The 21216-nt window shown below is 55.0% G+C and overlaps 2 protein-coding genes across 2 annotated transcripts in view; both read right to left on the reverse strand.

Annotated features, from left to right (window-relative positions):
* Nucleotides 1-251: 251 nt before the first annotated feature.
* MAN2C1 (mannosidase alpha class 2C member 1) lies at nt 252-14217 on the reverse strand. Its single transcript, XM_050903052.1, is given in 27 exon segments — nt 252-832; nt 913-997; nt 1388-1552; nt 1679-1758; nt 2342-2451; nt 2567-2710; nt 3055-3211; nt 3414-3518; nt 3646-3740; nt 3912-3994; nt 4267-4437; nt 4965-5050; nt 5867-5988; nt 6492-6615; nt 7095-7240; nt 7557-7652; nt 8408-8524; nt 8913-9005; nt 9391-9501; nt 9677-9783; nt 10267-10456; nt 10942-11119; nt 11355-11425; nt 12355-12437; nt 12440-12477; nt 13498-13623; nt 14126-14217. Coding segments are annotated over 27 exon segments (3093 nt in total). The 3' UTR covers nt 252-714.
* A 2196-nt stretch (nt 14218-16413) lies between these two features.
* Nucleotides 16414-21216, reverse strand: part of SIN3A (SIN3 transcription regulator family member A) — a 34779-nt gene continuing 29976 nt past the window's right edge. The window contains exons 19-21 of the mRNA XM_050903272.1: nt 21022-21116; nt 20235-20442; nt 16414-17667 (exon numbers count right to left, since the gene is read on the reverse strand). Of these exons, the coding sequence (XP_050759229.1) occupies nt 17437-17667; nt 20235-20442; nt 21022-21116 (534 nt within the window). The 3' untranslated portion in view covers nt 16414-17436. The remainder of the gene's footprint in view (nt 17668-20234; nt 20443-21021; nt 21117-21216) is intronic.

The raw sequence follows: 21216 nt of genomic DNA on the forward strand, positions 1-21216 counted from the left end.
ACGCCTTTTCGTGCTAAGGATAACCCCTCTGTGCCCAGCCTCTTCCCCAGATGGGCTTGAACTGGCTTCCCCTCCACCTCGCCCCCCAAAAATAAAGGTAAGCTCTGCCTCCCTAGTCCTACGAGTGAGATCCTGCTCAGGCGGACGCTAAGAGACCAGCAGCTACAACAGAGGCCCTGGGAGGAGGCAGATCAGTGTAGTTATCTGGAAATAAGTTAAGAAAACAGGCTGAAGCTTGGTTTCATGTAATTCTCGTTTACTTGTGTTCCCCTTCTGCAAGGGCAGTGCAAGACGCAGGCGAAGGGAGAGGGGAATGACTGTAGTGTGTCTTTACACTCGCTGTGAGGGTCTGGACAAGATGAAGGCCAAGACACAGGAGCCAGTGTGGAAAGCCCCAAGCCCCCCAGGGTCGGAGCAAAGCCCGTGCGGGGACAGCCAGCCTGTCCCACAACCTTAGCCATGCTTCAGCTAGCTAGGAACTCACTTGGGCTCTCCTTCCCCGGTTAGGCAGGGGGCAACTGTCTTCCTTTCCTGAAGAACATGGTTGGTCTCGAGCGCTGCTCTCCGATGGCTGGGGCGAGGGGGAGACTCTGCCCTTCCCGGGAACCGCCGCCTCCTTGCACAGCTCTTGGGATCGGGGAAGCCTCAGGCTGCTATTTGGGCTCACAGTGTTGGTCCAGGTTGCCGCGGCACCAGCAAGGGTGACGGATGGTGTCAGTGCCTCAAGACCAAGAGGACGGAGAGCACGCAGAAGGGTGTGAAGGAAAGCCTCATGCCCCGCGGCTCCAGCGGCAGGCAGCCCTGTGCAGCCGGCCGCTCCAGGAGGTCGCAGCTGGGGAAGAAAGCAGCGGGTGAGGCTGAAGCGACTCATCTCCACCCCAACAGGCGCCCAGCCCTCCAGCGTGGACTTACAGCATCGCCTCCTTAACAGGGAGGGAGGTCTGGAGCCAGGCGACAACCGTGCTGCCATGCGCCTCGTACAGCCGAACCACCACGGCTTCAGGTCTGTCCTCAGCCTTTGGGGGACAGCGCAGACGGGAGTTCAGACAAATGAGACGGGCGCATCCTATCCCCCACCTCGGGGTACAGCCCGACCCAAGCGATCGCGGCTGAGCGGCTCTGCCTGCGTGCACGCGCGTTCCTGACCTAACGCTAACGCCTGTGGCTGCAGTACCCACATACAGATGCGGATACTACCATGATCCTTGGTGCGAGTGCCTGCCTGGGCTGGCAGAGAGGGGTGCTAACCCCCCTCGTCCTCACCTAGCAGGACATGCAATCCAGAGGGATCACTGTTTCCGCCCAGCTGAGCCTGCCTGCCACCCAACGTGGGGGAAAGAGAAAGCCATGCTTAACAACAACAGCTTAACCCGTCTGCCCTCCCCACTTCTGCCCCGGGGACTTGCCTGCTTGACAGTCTCCAGCACGACCGCAGGTGAGCTGACAGAAAAGGCGCTCCAGGCCGGGCACGGGGCAGAGCTGGCCGGGACCGTGTGGAGGGGGAAATTCAAGTTGTAGGCATGCTGGATCACAGCGGCTTCCTGGAAGGAACCTGCAACACAAGAAACTCTAGCCAGCCTCTACACATGCACAGCCAGAGACACGCTCACGCCAAGGCTCGCTGGAGCACCCTCCACCCTGCGTGTCCCCACAGGGCCCAGCTCTGCCCATTGCTCACCCAGGTGAGGCATCACGGCGTAGGTGAACTGGTGGTGCGCGATGTCTGCCGTGGCATCGGGGGACTTGGGTGCTCTCAGCCTAAGGCAACGAGAGGTAGGTGAGGCCGGTGTCTCGGCAGCACCCTCTGTCCCCCAGTGCAGAGCCAGAGTGCTGCGACAAGACAAATACCTCCCCCCGCTACCTCGAGGCTGGGCCCTGAGGTGGAAGCCAACAGGCTGCTGGCTTCTGGCAACAGCAAACAGACCCTGCACAGTCCCAGAAGCTAAAAAGGGTGTTTTCCTGTGAAACTTGTGGCTGATGGAGTCAAATTGAAATATGTAGAGTTTCCCTTAGCTTTGTATGCGTCCATAACATTGCTGTTCCTTCCCTCCCCTTAAGCCTGCCCTCCTGGGGTACGTTTTGGCCAGCAACAGAAAAACTACTTGGTGCAAATGTGGATCTGATCTCTCCTGAATTACCTATGAGCATAACGCATAGGAATTACATTATCTTAGTCAATTGTAATTAAAAGTCAGCCAAAAGTTCTCAGATGACAGCCAGCCACTTAAGACTAATACCTGACTATGATCATTTAGGACCAGGCATTGCCTTGACTTCCAAGAGACGCCTCAGAAGGCAAAGTGACTGCTGCAGCTCCACCCTCACCCCAACCCTAACTCACAGCGAGAGGCTGAGGACGTTCCCGTGGGCTGATGCCCCGTATTTGCAGTTGTTCAGCAGTGCCACCCCAAAGCCGTGCTCGGAGAGATCCAGCCACTTGTGAGCCCACACCTACAGGAGGTACCAAGGGACATATTCACCACACAGAGCTACTGCCTGGGAGCAAAAGCAGCCCCACCACGGGAGGAGCAGCTCGGCCCTGGGACCAGACCACCTTTCCTCTCACCTCGAATCGAGCCCAGTCCCAGGACGTGTTCCAGTGCGTTGGCCGCTGCAGGTGTCCAAACTGGATCTCATAGGTGGCGTTTGTGCTCCGGGCCTGCACAGGGAACTCCACCTTCAGGAACTTGTGAGCCTCCTTCCACTCAACCTAAATGCAGTAGCAGAAGGACATCACCACAGGGGGCTGACAGGCAGAGGCTGCACTTATCCTTCCCCGCTGCGCAGCAGCCAGCTCGCACCCAGGCCAGACCAGGTACAATAAAACAGCACTAGAGTCTGAACACAGATGAACTGGCGGGTCGCTCTTCCACCCTTGTCCCTCAGGACCCCCACCCTCAGGCTGCCTTCCCCTAAGGCAGAGGAGGACAGGCAGTGGGGGGCTCCAGGGAAGGAAACAGGAGGGGGAACGTAATTCAGAGGCGAGGTTCAGCTCCCCAGGGCCCTGCCTGCACAGCACAGATGTTCGTATCGCGTGGCAGCCACTGGCCAAACCTGGGTCAGGAAGCGGAGGTACGGGCACATGGCATCCAGGATGATCTCCTGGGTTAAGGTGCTGCTTTTCCCAATCTGCAGAGAGAAGCTTGCGCTTCCCCGCAGGCCCCCAGCCAGGGTGATTTCCAGAGGCTTCAGCAGCGTTGCCACTGGCTTCCTAAAGAAAGGGATAAAGGCAGAGCTGGTCTCAGCCTGGTAGATCCAGGTTCCCCAATCCCAATCCAGCCTCCCACACAGCAGGCACTCACTTCTCCAGAGTGAATGCTCTGTTACAGCTTTTGTTACAGCTAGGACTGACAGGGAGGCAAGAACCTGAGAGCAAAGTCAAAATCCAAGTGCTGCACGCACTGCTCCTCTACCTGGTTTCCAAGTGATAATCCATCACGTCCCAGGCATCCCAGTACAGGGGAACATCATCAAAGAGCGCAAACTGGTTGGCATAGCAGCCATCTGGGACTGACTCTCTGGAAGAAAGTGGAACAGAGAAACAGCAGCGTAAGAAGAACTGGCAGTGGAGAAGGGTGTACAGTGAGAAGAAGACCTTAGAGAGGTTTCAGGAGCCCAGTTCCAGTAACTGGGTGATAGACATACCTCTCGGAGCCCACCAGCTGAAGCGAGGTCAGGCGCCCCATCCTGTCCAGGCAGACCGCAATCACCCCATTCTCCATGGCAATGGAGCCGTCCTCCTTGGGGGAAAGGACAGAAACCGATTTCACAGACCCACACCTGTGGGAGCCGAGTGCCCCGGTTGCAAATCTAGTGTGCGGACTTGCTGCCTGCTGGATTCCCTAGATTTCTCCCCAATCAACCTTTGATGCAGGGTACACCGATCTAAGGACAACTGCCGTTGTGCTTACCTGTTTCCTCACTGCCACAGGCTGAGGGGGCAGCAATGGCTCCCTCACTATAGCATAGCCCATGCTGGGGACTGTCACCAGAGCTGGAAAGCAAAGAGGTTCTGTTCCAACATCTGCCCCAGACCTAACCCTACGTCGCACTGTGCTGCCCTGCTGCTCTCACATCAGACCTACCACCTCCTTTCATACCCTCCTCTTCTTCATCCATAGTTCAGGGACAACTTGAAGTGGGATAAAGTCCCAAGGAGCGATGTGACAAGTCAGTAAACCCTCCCCAGGGCAGGTATTCCTTCGTTAGCTGTCTCTGCCCCTCTAAGAAATTCTGATACGTGAGTTACCCCTGAGTTAGACATACCTAAAGTCTCTGTTCCGGCTGGCCCAGTCCTGGAGATCACCTCGGTCCGCTCCCAGGGCAAAGTGTTCAACACGAGGGTGCTCTCGGCGTTCCCTGCCTTGGGCTGCAGCAGTTCCCTGCATAAGGACTGCACAGCTTCCTCCTGCAGCTGAGCACCAGCCCTGCGGATCTCTGAGCAACAAAAAGGCCTGAGTTGGACCCAGCCAGGCCGTTTCTCACATCTGAGAGAGTTTCTGGCACTCCCGTGCAATGTACACACACTTCAGCTACTTCCAAGCTACAATTACTAATTATCATTAGTATTAATTATTATTATCTATTAGTAAGTAAAGTTTATAATTATTCTTAACTTTGTTATTACAAGATTACAATGAGCTATGCCAGCTCAACTGGAAAATTGTGGTGCTATAATAAAGTAAAGCTACTGCAAATACCTGTGGGCCGGCAGTAGCAAACCTTTGCTGGGGTCTACCCTGGCATGCCAGCAGCAAGCAGAGAAGTCAAGAACTCCGGATATTTTTTAATCCCTTGGCTCCCCCGCTAATTCCCTGTTGAGTTAGCACTATTACAGATACATGCCTGCACAGGTTCGACCCATAGCGCCTGGTAGTCCGGGATTGAAACCCCTGCAGCCCCACCAGGCAGGACCCAGCGTGCTGCAACGGATAAGTGCCCTCCTAGCCAGACTCCCTGCTTACCTGTGTAGTATTGCAGGGCATCCTCAACCACGAGCTGGATACAGCTGCCTGGCAAAACATCATGGAATTGGTTGAGCAGCAATAACCTAAACCAGAGAACAGAAACCAGGTGAGGAAGCAGGGGAGAGCACCAGATTCGTTCTGGCTTACCGAGCCCTGTTTGCAAGATGGACAAACTTAACATCTGTTCCTTACGCCCCTGTTAGCAAACACTTGAGAGAAAAGGATTTTTTCCATAGCATCCTTTAAATCCCTTTATGTTAGGACTTGTCAACTGTCATCTTAGTAAACCACAACCACAGGGAGTAAGAGCTATTTTTTTTATCCCTCAGGGCTACCAGATATGTTGTTGCACAAGTTCAGACAAGTCAAAACTGGCGAGGAATAAGCTTAGGTCGGAAATGAAGCTTCCAGCCAGCAGAGTAGCAAGGCTTTGGAGCTATCTTCCAACAGGAGAATCAAGCAAAGCACTGAGACGCTTTCCAGGTGGAGCCCCGATCAGTGTATGGAAGGGGTCGCATACACACAGCGCTGCAGTACTGAATCCGCAAAGGTCCCTACACCCTAACTATGCACCGCTCTCCCACTCACTCAAGAGGCAGTTCAAATGAAGACAGGCTGTGGTCAGTCACCCTTCTGGCTCCAGCTGAATGGGGCTGAGAGATAAGCGACCATCTCCCACTACCAGCCCACTGAGCTGCCCAATAACTGCCCGCACCAGTGCGGTCCGACTGGTCCAGGCTAATTTTGGTGCACTGGTAGCAAGCATTTCTACCCAGACTCAGGCAGGGACAAGGAGCTGTAAGGGATGGGGAGCGGTACCCCAAGAGCAGACAGCTCTCACGTTGAACTCCCCAGCCCTCACCACATCCTCCCCTGGTACCATCAGAGCTCCCGCTCACCTCCAGAGCCGCTGCAGCTGGCTGGCAGGATACTGGAATGCGCCGCCCCGCGCCACAGCCAAGGTGCTGAGTACTTCGACATCATGGAGTATTCGCTCGCACTCCCGATTCCCCTTCTTTATCTGGTGTCAAAGCAAGGAGAGAAGAAAGACGCTTAAGAAACTGGCAGCTGGGCGTGGATCTCTCACACCAGCAGCAAAAGCCCAGCTCCAGTGCAGGAAGGTTGCTTATTTGTAGGTATCATGAGTTTGCCATTACCAGTGAGTTATTTTTTGCCACAGATCAAACTGAAACTCCCAGCACAGGACTTAACTTCCTCTGTCTCTGTTCTCATCTTCCTCCCCTTCTTCTGAGACTTCACCCAAGCTCTGCAACTATCTGCTAAAGCGAAGGATGTGGCAGCTGTTGACTAAGGGGGCTCTGCTGTGTCCAGGCTTCCTCCGCACCCCTTGCAGAAAGCCTGACAATAGATCTGCCTTTTGGAGCCCTGGCTACAAGGTGGCTCCCACTGTTGAGACCTAAAGGGCACTGTCCGAACCCAGGAGCAGTAGCAAAGAGAACTGAGAATGGCCACCTTCCCTGGGGGGCAGGGAGACAGTTGCCCCCGTCCCGTGCAGGCAGTCACCTGGGCCTGGGTGGTGTACGTGCCGTTGTGCAGCTCGAGGAAGAGCTCTCCCACCCAGGTGCACAGCTGCGATGACTCCTTCTCCAGGACAGAAAAGAGTTGGTCGGGAGTGGAGATCTGAACCCTGTGGGAGAGACGCATGAACAGCGATGAGGCAGGGGAGAAGCCTGTGACTGTGCATCCCGACCAAAAAGGTGACAGCCTTGGAACCAAGGCCCCAGAAACCCCAACACAACCACACACAGCATGCCCCTCAACCTCCTCCTACCCCTCTCCCACTCCACGCTGCTCTCGCTGCCTGCCATGGAGATCTGGACATTCCCCAGGCAGGGACTGACTGCCAGGCACCGCTGCTGTGCTGGCCCCTCACCCCAGGGCTCTACTGAGGGCTTGCAAGCAGTCCAAGGCTGCCCCGTGTACCTGTTCTTACAGCCCTTGATGATGGAGAGACTCTGTCTCCCTGACAATCCTTCCTAGCCCTCTGCTCGCCCTGCTTGCTCCCTGCCCTGCTTCACACACCCTTTCTTTTGGCACTGCTGAAGGCCAGGCCCGGCTCAAAACAAGTGCTCCTGCAAGGAGAGAGGAAGGGAGCTCTCCTGTCACCTTGGCAGCCCGTCTGTGTCACTCATTCTCTTCATCCTGTCCAGCATCTTCTGCGTGGGGCCCCCTCCTCCATCTCCAAAGCCAAAAAGGAAAGCGCTGTGGTTCACACGTCCTTTGTCCTTGTTGTTCTTCACTGTTTTCAGCATCTAGAGGGATTTTTGGACAGCTGCAATCCCCTGGCGCCCAGCCCCAGCTCCCACAGCTCCACACAAGAAAGCCAGGTCAGCCTTTAGGGTGCAAAGCCCGGTCCTGCTCCTCTTCCCTCGCCCAAACTGCCAAAATCGGGCACGGACACATCTCAGAGGCAGGCAATTGACTGCCAGGCACCCAAACAGCCTTTGTCCAGCAACCCTGCCAGCTATCCCGCTCCCTTCCCAGGCAGCGCCCTCTCCTAGGAGCCTCAGATCTGGCCCCAAGGGGCTGGCACTGCACTTCACGCGTAGGTCTGGCAACCTCACTCACCTCCTCCACTCGCCCGTGCATCCCATAGGAGTCACCAGGGGGGAAATGGGTCAGGACTCGGGAACCATCAATGCCTTCCCAGAAAAAGGTGTGATGCTGGAGGGGAGCCAAAGGAAAGCGTGGTGTCTCGTACAGCCCCCCTGTACCACACAGTGCCAAAATGCTAAAGCACGGCCCCATTGTTCCCAGGAGTTCCCAAAAGGAAATCTCTGGTCATGCTGGTACCAGAAAGAGATAAATTCACCCTTAGCTCAGTGTTTCAAGGCTCCCAACCTCATCTCCCACACAAATGTGTGCGTGGAAGGCACACTTCAGCCACGTCAGCACAGAACTCGTGCACTAAAAGCCCAAGCTTCCTCGCGAGCCCTGTCAAACACACAAAGCCCAGCACCTTTGTCAGCAGGGAAGTGCACAGGGGACAGGCACTTCAGAGCCCCTTGAGGATTCAGGCTGGGCCTTCACTTTCTCACCATAGGGTTGCAGGATGCCCTGACAGATCAGTGCAAGGAGACAGTTGCACAAGGATGGGGAAGGCCACAAGGGCAGGGGACAGCAGAGGAGAGGCTGGGTTTGCTGTCTGTTAGACCTGCATGCAAGTCACAGCTTCCCATCTGGAAGCAGAAGGAATTTGTAGGCCAGGGGCCCAGCTGGGATCTCTGACCACGTCCTTCCTCTCCCCTAAAGCCTGACAGGACATTGCTACCACCATAAACTGGTGGCTTCTGGAAGAAGAGCCTGTGTCAGCTGAGCTGAAAGACTGGCTCGACCTGTGGAACCAACAGGTCCAGCCCTGCAGGTGGACTCCAGCAACCACAAGTCCATCCCCTGGGAAGAAGGGAAGCACAGCTCACCGGGAAGGTGTTCACCAGGTTCCAGCTGAGCTTCTGCGTGAGGAACCGCCTGATCCCACAGCCACGCATCAGCTGGGGCAGCTGGGCTGAGTATCCAAACGTGTCCGGCAGCCAGAACTGGGAGCAGAGGTGACAGCAGCAGAGGGAGAGAGACACACGTGAGTCACACTGGCCACAAACCACAGCCTGAGCTCATGGAGGGTTTCTTGGTAGTCAGGCTCTCGGCCCTTCTTGCAGAGGGAACTGAAGATGTGCTAGACAAGGAGCAATTCTAGAGACCTGCCAGGGACCTACGGGCAATATAACCAAAGCCTGGGGCTGTGCTGACTGCCGTGATACCTGGGGGATTAGATATTTACTCATCACAGCTTTAGCTGCAAAAAGCAGGCCAATGTGAGGCACCTGAACGTCATATCTGGAAGGCAAACCAGAGAGAAACCCTTGCGCATAGCAAGAGGTGGAAGGAGACGGTGTGCAAGGAAGGTCTGCTGGAAAAAGTAAGTACCTCTGAGCAGATCCAGCCAAACTGCTCCTGGAAGAACCGCTGTCCCTGGAGGAACTGCCGCACCATGGACTCCCCGCTGGGCAGGTTCCCATCCTGGGGGGGAAAGCACAGGGAGTCCATGTGGCAAGCCAGGCGCCGGGGAAGGGGAGGTCTTGCGAGCGCCCTATTCCTGCCCACTGTCATCCTGTCCCGGCAGATCACAGGGAGGATCTGAACAGAGCTCGGCAGAGGGCGAAAGGAGGAACAGAGCTTAGCCAGTCCAGACTAAAGCTTCTTTCTCGGGGAATGAGACAATTTGGGAGAGGGATGGTATTTGCAAGGCTAGACACTGCAGACAGCTGCTGTTTTCGGGTCATGGAGACCATCACCAACCAGACCGGCTCAGCAAAGGCTCTGCTCTCCCCCTCCAGCATCAGGACCGGTCCCAGAGGGATGGTGCAGGGAGGGTGCGGCGAGCCAGGCTCACCACGCTTCTCACCATTTCCACCCAGGTGCCTCCGACAGGAATGAACCGCCCCTTCGCCACGAAGTCCTGAATCTGCGCGTAGAGCCCAGGGTACCAGCTCCGCACCCACTCGAACTGCTGCGCCTGCCAGAGCACAGAGATCAGCCTCAGCTCGCACCACATCCCTCCACACCGATATCCCTCCTCTCTGCAACTGCACAGGACACTCTTGGCCACCCCTCCCATCTCGTTTTGAGTCATGCTGGAGAAGCAACATGGCACAAGCAGAAGGAGAGGTCCTCAGAGGGAGATCACTCACCTGGGAGCAGGCGAAGGTGAGCTCCGGATTGCACTCCATCAGACGGACCACCGTGACCCAGCTCCGAGCGCACTTACGGATGGTCTCCTCATACGGCCACAGCCAGGCTGCAGGGACAGGCATGGCCCCACCACGGTTATTACTCAGCACAGGCTCCTTTGGGAATGGGGCTGTGCTGCCTTTCATGAATCAGCCGGGGAAAACGCAAGAGCAAAATGCTGTCCTTTGGCTAAATGCCTGAAGCAACATAGCCTGGGGCCTCCAGCTCCCGCTTCTCTTGCTGCCTTTCTCTTGAGACTGAAACCCCTCCAGGGACTGGTAATCGAGGGGTGAAGTCCAACAGGTGGAAGGCAGCGGTCTGTCCTTCATCCCTCATCACCAGCCCCATCAGTGCTCCAAACAGCACAGCTAGCCAGACACACGTTCCCCTGCCTCGGTAACAGACCAGCTGTATGGCAGCACAGAGGTCCCTTTCCCTTCCCTCGGAGCACAGCACCCAGTGCCTGGAGCCCAAGGGCAGCCAGCTCTCCCCTTGGGCAGCAGGCCCTGGCCTCCAGGTCAGCAGAGAGGGAGCGCTGTGCTGCTCTCACCAGAGTCAATGTGGCAGTGACCCACGGCATGGATGGTGTGCTGGCTCTCGCCGTTCCTCTGGCTGAAGATCGCCGCAGCCAGGTCACGGGCAGCGGGGAAGGTGGAGGGGTCCGTAACGTCACACACGTTGAGCATCTGGTTGGCAGTGTACAGCGCCTGGAAACTCCTCTGGTTTTCCTCCCCGAGGAGCTGGGGTTGGGAGTGATAACAGCTTGACTCTGAGCTCAGCACGTCCTCTGGCACAGAGCAGCTCTCTGTACCAGCTCGGATGCCACCTGCCCCAGGGAGAACCTGCTACCTCCTTCCAACATCTGACTCTGCCAGCGGTGCCAGGTAAACACCCTGTCCCTGCCTCACAGACACAACCATATGTCTTTGCTCATGTGCCTTCTAAAGCCAGGTTACACATACGCCCATCCCAAGGGGCTCTGGTCTAACAGATCCTGCCTTGGAGCAGAAAGGGGATGAAAAAAACACCTGTGGCTTCTCTCTGTTCAGTTTTCTCCTACTCCAGACAACATCAATTGTGCTAAAGCAGCAGAAGCAAACACTTGCTCCTCCAAGGCCTCCTAGTGGGAGGAGACAGGTCATGGAACGGCGGGAGAAGGAGATAAAATGAAGCTGTGGAAGGAGGTGGAAAGGGTGAGAGAAGGGAAGAGAATGAGCTCACAGACCTGGGCCATGTCCAGCAGTATTTCCAGATCCACCAGCAGTTCATAGACATCCCTGTTGAAGACGACCAGCTCAGCCTTGCTCAGGGTGAACCTCCTGTCAGGGTCCGGAGGGGCGATCATACTGCCCTTGCCGGCCCCAAAGAGACCATTGCATGCCAGCTCCACGTACAGCGTCACACTGGAGAGCAAAAGGAAACCATCAACCACAAGCAATCACCTGGGAAAGTCCATTCCCCTCCCTGCAGGGCAACCAGCCCGACCTGAACAACGGACAGAGCCCCTGAACGCTGGATACTTCCCAGAGCACCTGGACGCAGCCAGGGGGGTCTCAGCCCAGCCTCTTGGCTTCAAACAACGTCAAGCTCCCCCAGCGGTGGGATCTCCCCGGGGCTCTGGCCAGGCTGACCACCCACCTGTGGGGCTCCGTCCCTTTCAGGCTGCTTGTCAAGATGTAGCTGGTCTTCTCACCTTCCTTAGTCAAACCCTGCAGGGGAAGACGGCACATTTAACACACGTCTTCAGAGGTCCGTGACAGCGGGCTGGACGGGCAGGACAAGACACCCCAAAGCACAGCTGGATGGAGGAGTCTGGTCCCACGTGCTGTGGGACAATGCTTCTCACAAGAACAACAGGCACGGAAACCGCTGCTGCCCCAGCAGTAACACAAACCCTGCGGACACCACCACAGAGGGCTGGAAAAGGTCACCTGAGCCATTCCCCCACCCCAAAGCAGGACCGAAGTTGACTTGTGTGACAAGAGTCTGTCCCACTGTTCTTGACAGCAGTGGAGATCCACATCTCAGGCCCAATGCTTGCCTATCCTTCTTCCAAGACAGATTTGCTAACGCCTAAGCAAGGAATTTTCAGCGGTTACTGGTTTGCAGACCAGAATTTTAACTCCTGGCAGGGGGCAACCTCTAGGAAACACACTCAAATCCACCACCAGGAGGTTTGCCTTTCTGGGCCAAACTGTGGAAATAGCCCACAGACCCTCTGCGGTCCGACAGGACAGCATGCAAACCACAAGAGTAGTCCTCTCTCCCACCCCACGCATCAGACTCTTCACAAACACCGCCCTTCTCTGCGCAGCAGTTTTTCCCATATTTAAAGACAGCTCTCCTATTGCCTCAGAGATTACCACTTGAGGCTAAACAACTCTACAACTACGTATCCCCCTTCTGTTTTTCTTCCTGATCACTCTGTCTAGACCTCCACTTGTTCTCAGTTCTCTCCTGTTGGTCCACGTGTTATTTTACACCCCCCAACACATGCAGGCATTCCTCTGGAGAGCGCATAACAAACGGGAGGAGATTTCTTCTACTGCCCCACTGCAGAGGGCTAAGGGAGATAACCACACTGTAAGTAGCAGAGCGCCTGGCACAGCTGGCACACCCCTGATCCATGTCTCCTTACCTGGACAGGCTGGGCGTCTCGCCACACCATGCCCTCCCCATCGCTCTCCCAGACGAAGTGCACTTCCCGCCCTGCCCATGCCGGGGGATGCTCAGCTCCACCTTAAACCAGCACGTCTCCCACCTGGAAGAGAGCAGGCAGCAACCTCAGCCCACCATGAGACCTTCTCCCAAGGGAAACCACGCTTCCTCAGAGCCTCCGTGGAAAAAGCAGAGTAAGGACAGCACAAGTTTGATGTGATTCAGATGTAACGATGCTACCTGTCCATACAGACCTGCTTTAACCTATGCCCCCAGACACGGCGTAGTCTGGAGGTGGCTCCCCGTACGGCTGGCTGTGACACATCTTCAGTTTAAGCAGCACACAGTGCCTGCACATGCCAGCCTTGTTCTGTGCCATTTAAATGCACTGGGCTTTCCCTTCGCCGTGAGCTGCTGACCTGACCGGTCACTCTTTCACCAAGTGAAACTTCTAATTCGTGGCACCCACTATTGTCAGTTGCTGTTGAGGGTTAGAGATCTGACAGCAAGTTAAAAGCCAAGCTGAGTGGGGTGAGGTGCTCTTTCAAGCTGACAGGGACTGGAAAACTGTTCCTCCATCCCCCACAGCAACCCAGAAGACACTGAAACCAGGCGGTACAAAGAATTGAATTATGCCTGGGGCAGGGCAGTTTATCAATATGCCTGGACCTTCTCATCATGGCCCTTAATCCCTAGGGCAGGCTAGTGCCCAGGCTGCAAGGAGGCACGGCAGCCCCAGCAGGCGAGGAAGCTCAGAAGGCAGCACACAAACCCCGTGGTCCTGGCCCCAGCCCAGCCTCTTCTGGGACATACAGGTCCCACGCAGAAGCAAGCATCAGGGTCACGACCACGACTACAAACATGAGCTCGCAGCAGAAAGGAGCCACGACCCCAGCTGTTGCTCTCCTTAGAAACAGACACATCTCAGTCTGTTTCCTCACGAAATCTCCCTAAGGGCTTCTGGGCAGACACCTTCTACCTAAAGCATGCAACAGGGAAGAGGATTATCATCTCATTTCTTTGCCACTGAGAGCTTGTGGGGATTCACACACACAAGTAAGCGCTCCGAGATGCAAGCTCCAGCCCCACTGCGGTCATGGCGCCACCAAAACCTGGTACTCACGTGGGCCCGAAGGAGTCTCCCACTTTAGCCGGTCTGAATTCCTGCCCGATGGCCTCATCATACGGGATGCGCTGCGAGGTCTGGAAGCAGGAGAGCGACGCCGGCGGACAGCGATCCCCAAAAAGCCTGCGGTCGGAGATGGCGGGGGCATGATTAGTAAAAGGCCAGTCCTGTGGGGACCAGCCCAGGGGGTGGGGATAGGGAGCACCCTGCTTTCCCAGCATGGCTGTATCACCCTTCTATCACTTTCTACCCTCACAGTATTAACTGAACAGCAGAGTAATAATTTGCCCCGTTGAAGTGGGCTGTTGGAGCCGGGCCTCCAGCAGCAGCCCTCCGTGGCCAGCCCCACCGAGGAGGGCTGAGGGGCAGAGGTGACTGTGCCAGTGGCACCCCGAGGCAGAGCTCCAGGCTGGCCGGGGGTTGTGCGTGTGCTTTGTTCACACTGGCCGGCAGCGGCCCGGGGAGGGGAGCAGCCTCCCCTGAGCGGCCGGAGCTGGGACACACACACACACACACACAACACACACACACCGGAGCAGGCCCGGGCGCGGCGCGGCCAGCCCCGCCTGCTGCCAGCGCCCCGGGGAGGGCCCGGGGAGGGAGGGCGAGCAGCCCCGCCGCCCACCTCCCCCGCAGGTTGCAGTCGGTGAAATAGGTCTCGGAGAGGAACTTCTCGACCCGCTCCAGCGCCGTGCGCCGGTGCTTCAGGGCGGCCATGATGCCTGGCCCGCTCCGCTCTGCGCATGCGCGCCCCCCCGGCCGCCCCTCTCCCCCTCCGTGTGCGGCGCATGCGCACGGGGCGGCGCGGCCCTGAGGCGGCGCGGGGCGGGGCAGCCGGTGGCGGTTCGGTCCCCGGCAGCCCCGCTTCCAGGCGGCCACCTGCGGCACGGCCTTCCCGCCCGGGTCCCCCGGGTGGCTTGGGACGCTTCGCTGGGCTAAGGGCCCGTGCCGGGAAAGGGCCGGGCCTGCCTGGCTGCACCGAGGTTTCCGCGGGTGGCAGGCCCTCGCCCGGCCCCCGAGGAACGGCCCCGTTCGCGCCTTCCTCCGGTGGGTCTGGAAACGCGCTCCCGAGGACGGCGCTACTCGCTCTGCCGACTGCCCTCCCTCCTAGCTTCAGGAGAAAAATAAACAGCTAACGGTTGCCTCCAGCCACCGCCGAACGCTGCGTGTTTTAGTAAATTAATAGGAAACCAGAGAGCAGAACCCGAGCAGAGGCGTGAGCCTTGTCTCTCAGTCCCTCAGCCTAAGCAGTTCTGCACCCACCTCTTATCCTCCCTGCCCCCTTTTTCCCTCAGAAGCCCCCCAAAATTTCATTGTGTATGATCGGGAAGGAAGAAGAATCTGTAACGCAATGATGAGCCCTGATATTTTAATGGAAATACTGCACTACAGTCAAGTTTACAACATCTGTATAGAAATCACATGGATCGTGGGCCGAGGATCACATTACAGAATACAAAAAGCAAGTTCAAATAAAAAGAAGAAAAAAAAAAACAAACCTCTGCTATAGTACAGGCTGGGAGCAGAGCTGGGATGTCAGACCGAGGGCGGGCAGCCGGCCGCCGAGGGCAGAGGTTTCCCCGCGGCGTGTCCCGGGGATCCGCGCCAGCCCCCCCCTCGCCCTCAATGACATGCAGGCACAGACTCCTGGGACAAGACACCCACCAAGCAGCAGCAGCAGCTGTTACTTCCAAGCCGGTCAAAAGTCTAAATCACCCAAGATTTTCACTTCCAGATCACCTCGAGCATACAACAGGAAAAAAAAAAGGGGGGGGGGAAACAGAGAGCAGGGGAGTGCGCGTGAAACCTTTGAAGTGGAAGAGGACACGCAAGAGCCCCTTCCTGCCTGGTTACAGCAAAGGAGGAGAAACGAGACGGGTAACTTATTGCTGGCAAACTGTGAATATTCCCCACTGGGCTCTTCCCTCTCTTTCCCTCTCTCCGTAGGAGGCTCCTGTTCAAGATCTGCCTGCTGGACGCTGGCTGCCAACGAGTAGTGGCCTCTCGGGGCCACGCACTTCCACCCCGGCTCTCCCGGCAGCAGGAGGGCCAGCGAGGCACGAGTCCCCCTCCGGACCCACTCCCTGCAGAAGGGAGGGGAGCTCCGGTGCCGGGAGGAGATGACCTGCTGTCTTGGAAAAAAAAAAAATAAACCCCTGGGAGAGGTTTAAGCAGCGGCAAAGCCCTGCTCGCGGCTCCCCAGCCAGGGACGACGGAAGCCATTTCGGGTGCTTAGGACTGGCAGCATGGGTTTGTGCAAGGAAAGCTGCCTCCTTTGAGGAGGAGAGACAGTGCAGTTGTGTCTGTCGTGGCTTACAAAGTCCGTGCCGACTTCTTTTTTTAAAATCGGAATCTTCCCCCGTGTTTTAAATATCTGCCAGCGCTAAACTTCTATACTTAAAAAAATATATATCCCATATGTGGATTTCACTAGTGAAATGCACCGAGACCCGCCCCACCCCTTCACCCTTCTCTTGCACGCACGCACGCACACAAACACACACGCAGAGCAGCTCTATCAAATACTGGTTTGGTATTTCAGATGATGTTTTCTCCAATACTGAGAGGGAAAAATACATCAGCACAATCAACCCCAGCTAAGTAGCTCAGCAACACTTCCCAAAAGCGAAGGTCCTTGGAGCTGGAAGACTAGGTGGATAAAAATTACCCACCAGGAAAAACAAAAATTAAAAAAATTAAAAATTATATAATATATATTTATATATCTTAACAGACTGCTTATACCTCAGTTGTGTTAACCGCAAAACGCACGCGCTGCCTCTGCTTTTTCCTCTCAGATTGTGAAGCCAATCATATAGAATGGTCGGATGCGCCCCCCCCCCCCCTCCTCCCCCACCCCAAAAACTGCATGCTGCACGGTGCCTTTCAGACCAGGAACAGGGCTGTGGGTGAGCGAGTGTCTTCCTCCAGTTAAGAACAAAGACATTATTTTTATTTACAAAAAAAGGAGAAAAAAGTTTCCACACAAAAGCACTACAATGGTAACTCCCTTTGGTAAAAAGTGTAATAAATGTCTCCGTCGGTCTGTCTGTCGGTACTAATTCTCAAGCCACCTGGTACTATGGTACACAAGAAGCTAGTACAGTTATGCTAGCACATCAAGCATACTTCCTTTAATAAAAAAAACCAAAACAAAACAGAAAAAAAACAAAAAAATTGACAATTTGTACATTTATTTACAAAAAGGAGGGGAACATGTTAAAATCGTGTTGTCCTCTGTTGTGTGTGTGTACGTACATGTGTGTGAAAAGCTGGTGCATGGCACTAGGAGAGACTAGTAAACAAGCAGGTACAAAAAAAAGAAAAAAAAAAAAATAATAAACAGTTCCACTGGCACTAGAAAGGACAGACCGATCTGCACGGGGTGAGTCCAGCCTGGGAGGGAGGAGAGGGAGGCGAGAGGAGCCCAGGGTCCGCTCCGTGAGGTGGCGTCGGGCTGCCCCACGGCCCCGCGCAGGAGCCCGGCCGGCTGGCGGCAGCGGAAAGGGAGGAGAATCCGGTCGCGACAGGCACCTGGGGATTTCGGGACACATCCAAGCGGTCCGGTCGTGGAGAGCCTCCGGTTCTCTTCCCTCGCTGCTCAGGGCCTCCGGGGAGTCAAAGCCTCAACACTGCTGGTGCGTACGAGCTCGTTGTGTTTCTCTGGGATGGCTCAGTTCAGAGAAGGGTCCTTCCCGCCCTCCGGGGACGCGCGCCGAAGTCAAAGGGCCGGCGGCCCGCGGTCCCAGCGGGCGCCGGCGGAGATCCGCGTCCCTACAGGGAATCCCGCTGGTGACAGGTTGTACCAGCCACGCACTAGTCAAGTGGCCATGTTACGGAGATACACAGTGAGGGGAGAAAGGCATCTTCCTCCTTTCCTTGATGCGCGCACACACACACACATCTCCCGGGCTCTTCCCTCGCCCCGGGGGAGTTTTACGGTGTCTTGAATATCGTGCCGTATTTGACGCGGTACTTGTTAATGCTCACAAAGTGCAGGGTCTCTGTGTCACAGGTGGTGGTGCAGGGCACCAAGCCCTCCAACCCTTCGCCCATTAGCCACTTGTTTGTCTCGGCTGCCATTTCGCGGGGCACGTGCTCCTTGGTCCATTTGTCCACCCAGGCCTGGAACCGCTGGTGCAGCCGCTTGCTCACTCTTTCGTGGGACTACAGAAATAGGAAGAGGCGTTAGAAAAAGGCGGCTTCGGCCCCCAGACTGCAGCGTTACGCAAAGCTCGGCTGCCGGTCGACACAACCGAGGGGATCAACAGCCAGAGGGAATTTGTAACGCAGACACCGGCCCTTGCTAACGACAGAGGAAAAGCTCCGATAAAGGCCCCCGGGTCTCCTCTCCAAGGCAATTACAGCGGCAAAATGAATGCAGGAATACCAAGAGATGTATGCTCTTTGTTTAATACAGCGGCTCTCAGGCTGGGGACACAGGACATATCCTGCGGGAGCCTGGGAGCTGCGCACCCAGCACTGCGTCCCTTCTGCACTGCCCAAAGGGTGCTGCCTCCTCCTGCTCCTCAAGCAGCCGGGAGCCAAGGCAGACCCCAGACCAGGCAAGTCCAGCTCTCCCCAGCCCCCCATGGAGGGGCATGGTCCCAGAAGAGAGCAAGCTCAACATGCCTTATGCATGTCAGGGGACCCAACTGCTATGGAAAATTAAGAACCGGGTCAGGTCTAAAAGGTCTGAGAACCACTGGCTTAACAGAAGCATCAGGAGAGGAAAAACTGCACACATCTTGAGTAAAAGCATCTGCTTCAGGAATGTAAAATCCAGGACAGATGGTTTAAAGCCATGTCTTGAAAGCCATGACTACAGTCATAATTGAAAACAGCAAATATAATTAAGCCTCAAGATTAAAACTTACGTATTTTATTATTTGTTTTGTTCTCCTCCCAAAGGCTGACTGCTTCTCAGTGTTAACTGTTAAATCCAATAGATTTGTAGTTCAGTGTAGCTTCTGCAGCTCCTTTGGTGTACTTCAGTAACCAAGGGGCTATGCTGCATGCTATATAATTAAGTCAAAAAATTTGACTTATGCTCAGACTCTGTGATAAACACTGGCACGTAGTATCCTGTTTATGAGATAACTTTTCCTTGAGATTTGTGCCAGCTGAATGGGATAGATGGAATTCAATCAACTTCCTCAGTATGGGCATTTTAAAGAGTCACTACTGAAATATAAAACACTCTCATCTGATGCAATTTTTTCAAACTTGTATTCGCAACTAATGAAATAAAACCATTGTTTGTGTTTCATCAGCAAGAAACAGACGGTAAGTAGCTGTTTTATAAGTCTAACTACATGACTAAAACGGAGCTGTGAAGGATGATTTACTAGGCAGGAAGCAGTGCGCACTTCTCCCACTCCCTCACCTCCCAGTGAATTTTCTCAGTGGTCAGTAGTTTGCTTAGAAGAGCAAATAGTTTAATAAACTGAAAACAATCTCTGCAGCTACAGAAGAAACTACTGCTGACAGAGCCTCTCGGGTACCTCTGCTTCTACTTGCTTAAGTCAGTAACTTTTGCCTGAATCTGGCAGGTTTCACTTTCTTCTATGTTCTAAGCAATGGCATTCTGCTTAACGTTGTCTTTTAAATAGATTATAATAAAATTATAGTGAAGTATTTCAAACCTCAAGTCTAAATAGCCAGACTAGAACTGGAGTTTGCTGTTAAAGCTCCCTGCTTTTCTCTATTGGATGGAAATATTCCCATGGGATGAGAAAAGTATCTGAGCGTCAAAGCATTCAGAAGACCAAATCAGCTTTCTCCAACTGAATCCTCCTGAATTTGGAGTCACGGGCTGTCTTCATCTTGAATAAAAGCAACTCCCCAGCCTTTACAGATGAAGAGCAGCTCTACTCCCCTGCGTCTCCACTTATCCCACACACATTCACATCCTCCTTCCCTTGCCCCAACAGTTACTTCTGGCAGAGAGAACCAAAAGCAAATCTGAGTAACTTCAGAAAGTCAAATTCCAATTTAAATTGGCAATCACAAGCACTGACTGCTAGATGTGAGATGCCACAGACCCTTGGGTCCAGGACTTCCATGCCCTGGAAGAATATCCACGGGGATTTTTCTGTATCCGTGACCTCACTGCTCCCATCCTTGCCACAAAAACAGTGTTTCTAGAGCTGCTGCCGCATGTTGGCCGCGCTCTGCCATGCGGGAGCGACCTGAGGACTCCCGCTCTCCGTGACTGTGGGGACAGGAAACGATGAGGGGATGGTACCCAGAGGGATCCACGGGGACAGAAGGCATTTGATGCTCTGCACTCTGATTGATTCCTCTTTGGGGAAGCCCTGGAAGAACAGGCATTCTCACATGTCACCACAAGAACATGCAGAAGACAGGTCTTCCCTAAAACAGGGGGAACACCACCCATGGGAAGTACCTCCTGGAAGACATTTGAGAGCTTACGGTCAAAACCACTGTCCTACCACAATAAAACTCTCTAGAAAGAAGGGAGGAAAGGTGGGAGGATGATGAGAGTTAGAGGTGGAAGAAGAAAAGGTTACACCTTAGGAAGATTCAGAAGATCTTCGGTGCCTTGGGAGGACAAAATAGCACACCATCCTCCTGGCAACACAAAGACCGCTAAATGTTATCGATCGGGATTCCCCAAGGACGTTTCATCTGACCCTCCCCACCTGACCTTGGGGAGCAGGGGGTCCCGGGAAACACCAGCTGCCCACCCCAGTCCTTCCGCTCGCTCCTACCTGCTGAGCTCGCAGCAGAGCGGTCCTCCTGTACATGTAATCCTCCGATTTGATCACGTACACCATCTTATAGGAGTTCAGTTTGAATTTACACTCCAGCTTGTCCAAGCTCTCCACGTTCTCCATGGACTTCTTACTGTTTCCCTCCTTCCCTTCCTTCTCCTGCTGCTCCCGACCACGCTGACACTTACGGATCCGCCTCAGATTCCTGCAAACCAGAGAACCCCTCTTGGAATTAGTGCTCACCTTCTAGCACTACTAGGCTGGACGTAGCTGGTGGATCTGTGCTGGCCCCTCAAAAGCCTGGCAAACAGCTTGGAGCACAACTGCCCGTTGCAGTCATTTGGGCTCAGACCCCTACAACAAGTCAGCCCACTGGGTTTATCTTATTTCTGAAATTACGGCTATTGTGCAATCAACTCCCCGCTCATGAAAAGCCCTGACGTGGCACCCGCTGTTGTCAGGTAGAGGGTTACTGTAAGCCAAGTCAGGACTGCCAAAAAAACAGCCTGGCGAGTCACCAGCCCTCGCCCTCTCTGCCCCCTGCGGACCATGCCATCTCTCAGTCACTGGAGAGCAGGAGCCTGGGGTGGACCCACAGGCTTTTAGGATGAACAGCAGCACGGTACCTCTACACCACGCTGCCAGGGTAATGGCTTCTGTCCTAGCATTAAAATACAGGCCAGACTGACCGCCCAGCACTGTGATGGAGCGCAGTCGCTCTGCTCTCTACGGCCAGATACAGCCCATCATCGGGTAGGGTTCCGAGCACAGCCTGGCCACTCACCTCGGCAGGAAGACTGGTTTCTGGGCCAGGTGCTCCCGGAGCTCAGGGGAGGTAGAATCGGAGTTGACGTACCGCTCCACGTAGTCCGACCAGCGCTGGAAGCGAGCACAGAGCACAGATCAGCCACTGCCTTCCCACCAAACAACATGGGATGGTTAAGGAGGCTAAGCTGGAAGTTATACGGATGAACACACG

The sequence above is a fragment of the Gymnogyps californianus genome, chromosome 11 (assembly GCF_018139145.2).
Source record: "Gymnogyps californianus isolate 813 chromosome 11, ASM1813914v2, whole genome shotgun sequence".
In the NCBI taxonomy this organism is placed as follows: Eukaryota; Metazoa; Chordata; class Aves; order Accipitriformes; family Cathartidae; genus Gymnogyps; species Gymnogyps californianus.